The sequence below is a fragment of the Chrysochloris asiatica genome, unplaced genomic scaffold (assembly GCF_000296735.1).
Source record: "Chrysochloris asiatica unplaced genomic scaffold, ChrAsi1.0 scaffold00061, whole genome shotgun sequence".
Classification (NCBI taxonomy): Eukaryota; Metazoa; Chordata; class Mammalia; order Afrosoricida; family Chrysochloridae; genus Chrysochloris; species Chrysochloris asiatica.
The window spans coordinates 726694-730580 of NW_006408579.1; the positions used below are offsets into that span (position 1 = coordinate 726694).

At 38.5% G+C, this 3887-nt stretch overlaps 1 protein-coding gene across 2 annotated transcripts in view; it reads right to left on the reverse strand.

The window, feature by feature from the left end:
• Positions 1-3887, reverse strand: part of STXBP5L (syntaxin binding protein 5-like) — a 526662-nt gene that overhangs the window by 300903 nt on the left and 221872 nt on the right. For both annotated transcript variants that reach the window (XM_006864137.1, XM_006864138.1), the window contains exon 6: positions 394-457. In XM_006864137.1, coding sequence (XP_006864199.1) covers positions 394-457 — 64 coding nt within the window. The remainder of the gene's footprint in view (positions 1-393; positions 458-3887) is intronic.

Here is a 3887-nt window from a genome sequence, read left to right on the forward strand (position 1 = left end):
CACACTTTGTCTAATCTATATTAATTAATATTGGTTATTTATCACTATCAAACTGAGTAACAGAGGCTAATGGTTAATGATACTGATTAATCCTATTGTTAATTTCAAGCATAGAATATCTGAAAATTAATGTTGTTCTACATGTTATATGCTTCCTCAAAATACTAGAATTAAATATCAGCTTTAGCTCTAAATGAAGTTAAAGACTCAATTTTGGGACCATCATTAGCATGAATAATTCATACATTCATCCATTTGCTCATTCATCCAACAAAGTTCAATTTATGTTATAATGATACTATGTTAGATATAAGGCATAAAATATTTGAAAGAAACATCTCTATTCAGGAATGAGGAAAACAAATGTAAGAATAACAATATTATAATACTCACTTTCCCTTCATCTCTTGGGCTATCACTTAAATGTACAACCGGACCTGGATGAGTCTTTGTGGATCTGTTAAATCAATTCAAAACAGAATATTAAAAAATAAACATTAAAACAATTTACAGTTAGAGACCGAAACAAAGAAATTAAGATACTACTGAAATGCTTATTGTCATTGAGTCACTTCCACCTCATGGCAAACCCATGTGTGTCGTAATAGAACTCCTCCATACAGTTTTCTTGGTTGTAATCTTTATAGAAACAGATCACCAGGCATTTATTTCATGGTGGAGTCAGACCACAAAAGCCCTCATGGCACAGGGGCTAAGTGTTTGACTGCTAACCAAAAAGTCAGTGGTTTAAATCCACTAGCTGCTCCATTGGAGAAAGATGTGGCAGTCTGCTTCCATAAAGATTTATGGGGAACTTCTACCCTGTCCTATAAGGTCACCACTATGAGTCTAAATTTACTTGAAGGCAATGGGTTTGTTTGTTGCTTTTTAGTTTTATTTTGTTTTTATTTTGGGGGTGGCAGGGCAGTGGCAGGAATTAGTTGAGTGTAAATTGTTTACACCACCCAGGGACCTTGTATTGGAATTCACTCCCAATATTCAGGGAGTCCTGCTGTAGGTTAATGTGCCAGACCACACAGTCATTTGAACTACAAAGTCAGCAGTTCAAGCTCACCAGCTGCTCCTCAGAAACCCTATACAGGGTCACTATGGGTTGGAACCAACTCAACCGCACTTTACAGCATCAGCTGTTCAAATGCATTACAATTTTTGGTTGTTTTATTTGCTGATATCTAGGATAAGCACTGAGGGGAAAAATAAGGCTTTCTGCTCCAACAAAGATTACTAAGATCTCGGAAACCTTATACACGAAACCTACTCAAAGACACTTAACAACAACAAAGGATAAGCACTGGACTACTAACCACAAGGTCAGCAGTTCAAAACCACCAGCTGCTCCTTGGAACCCCTATATAGGGTTGCTATGAGTCAGAACTGACAACAGCACTTAACAAGTCTATTAAAGTAAGAGTGATTTTATAAAAAATCAGATTTAATAGCATAGATCCACATAATAATGGGATCCTTTATCATCTGTAATGATTGATCTGAGACACAGATCATTTAAAATTGAAATTTTATTTATGCAGACTAAAGAATTCTATAGCCATAATACTTATGCTATAAACCTGCTTCAACCAAACTGCAAAGTCATCCCTGATTTAAGATTTCCTTTGACATGAAATCTCTTTTGATTTTGTCCCTAAAGAAAAGTACATCCATGAATTATTCCCACCCCCTCCACACAGAGTGGATAGGGATGGGCAACTTGAACATTGGCTACCCAAAATTGGGGGAGGGATACAAAGGTAAGAAGTGACTGGCTTACAAGCTTTCAAGAGGGAACCTAGATCCACAGGGCAGGGAGGATAGTAGAGTCTCCAGTGAATACTACCCAACCTGTCTAGGAAGGACTGATGAAAAGAAATCGAGATGGGTCTCATGTAATGCAATGGTGAATAATTGTTACCAGGACTGATTGTGAGGTCTGGAAATGTAAAGGTGGGTATTTTATAGCAAGCAGGGGAGAGACTAACCTTTCAGTCTAGGAGCGGAGGGCCCTGGGACCATCAATGGAGAAGAGCAGAGAGTGGGACCCCACCCAGAGAAGCAGTGAGGCCTGAGATGGAGACAGAGAGGATGATGGGAAGAGATGGAGTGACTGGGGACTTGAGATCCAGAGAGGGAAAGGGGCTGTGTGCTGAGGACCGTGGGGCGGGGGAGGGGGCATGCAGGGTATACTCTTTGGTTGGGGGATGACGCATGGACGGGATGGTAACCATGGCAATGAAATGATGTATGACAGAATGAATGTAAAACTAATGTTTTCCCATGTAAACTATCACACAATATACAATAAAACATTCATTTTAATAATAAAATAAAATAAAAGTACAATGGCCCCTTTTAAAGAAACGATCTCTAATGATGGTCCTTTGCTATGAATTGACAAACTCAGAAAGCTGCTTCTGACTGCTTCGTACTGGACTGCTAACCACAAGATTGATAGTTCAAACCCACTAGCCACTCCTTGGAGATCCTATACAACAGGGGTGGGGAATGTGCAGCCCACAGGCTAGTAAGCCCACAGAATCATTTTATTTGGTCCTGACAAGGCAACTGCAGTTCCAACCATCACATTGGTGGTAGTGGTTATGTGCTGTGGAGTCGGTTCTGACTCACAACAACCCTGTATAGGTTTTCTGAGGCTGTAAATCTTTTTTTTTATTTTAAGGCTATAAATCTTTATGGAAGCAGAAAGCCTCAACTTTCTCACATGGAACAACTGTTAGTTTTGAACTTCTGACCCACAGCAACCCTGTATAGGGTTTCAGAGGAGTAGCTGGTGAGCTTGAACTGCTGACCTTGCAGTTCAAATGGATATGCAGTCTGGCACATTAAGCCACAGTGCCACACTAGGACTCCATCTATCACACTGTTGTTGTTGTTGTTGTTGTTGTTGTTAAGTGCTGCCAAGTTGGTTCCAACCCATAGCATTGGTAATGGTGGTGATGTTCCATGGAGTCAGTTCCGACTCATAGTGACCCTGTACAGGGTTTCCGAGGCTGTAAATCTTTACGGGAGCAGAAAGCCTTATCTTTCTCCTGTGGAACAGCTAGTAGTTTAGAACTGCTGACCTTGTGGTTTGCAGCCTGATTCGTAATCACTACACTACCAGTGTGCCTTAACTCATAGCATTAGGGGTGAGTTAAGTAAATGTTTGACTAAGCACACATAGCAGGCTAATTTTTAAGTTGATAACTTTGTATGGCCTGTGACTGATGTTATAAATGTTGTCAGTAAAAGGGTTGCTACTGAGTCAGAACCAACTCATCGGCACTTAACAAAAACAACAAAGATAATTATGATTCTAAACATATTGCTAAAGGGACCTGTACAATGTCAAATTTACTTTAAACTCCATCTAATCTGGTATTTGTCATTATTTTGTAATTTGTAGTTTATATCTTTCAATATGATTATGTCATGGTTAAATACAATATGACTTAAAATTTATTACTGCTCAATTTCTCACAGCCTTTCTTTATGGCCCAATTTTGCCAGAGTAATTCTATCATAATTATTATGCTATAGTTTCAGTTTATTTCTTGATCATACATGAAAACCATCAAAAATGCTATACAAAACAATGAAGATTTAAACTCAAAAAAGCATTTGAACCAGAGAAAAGTGACAAATTAAGTAACTCCACATTTCCCTGTTACCGACTTCCCAGAGTGATTCAGAGGAGTAAATACAGGTTTATTAGATGTTTGTAATGAATACATTGTAAGTTTTCTCATCTAAAAATGAGAATAGTAGTATTGACCATACTGAATAATTGAGGATTAGAAATAATATACATATTTTTGCTGTCGGTTGTTGTTGTTGTTGTTAAGTGCCATCGAGTCGGGTCCGACTCATAG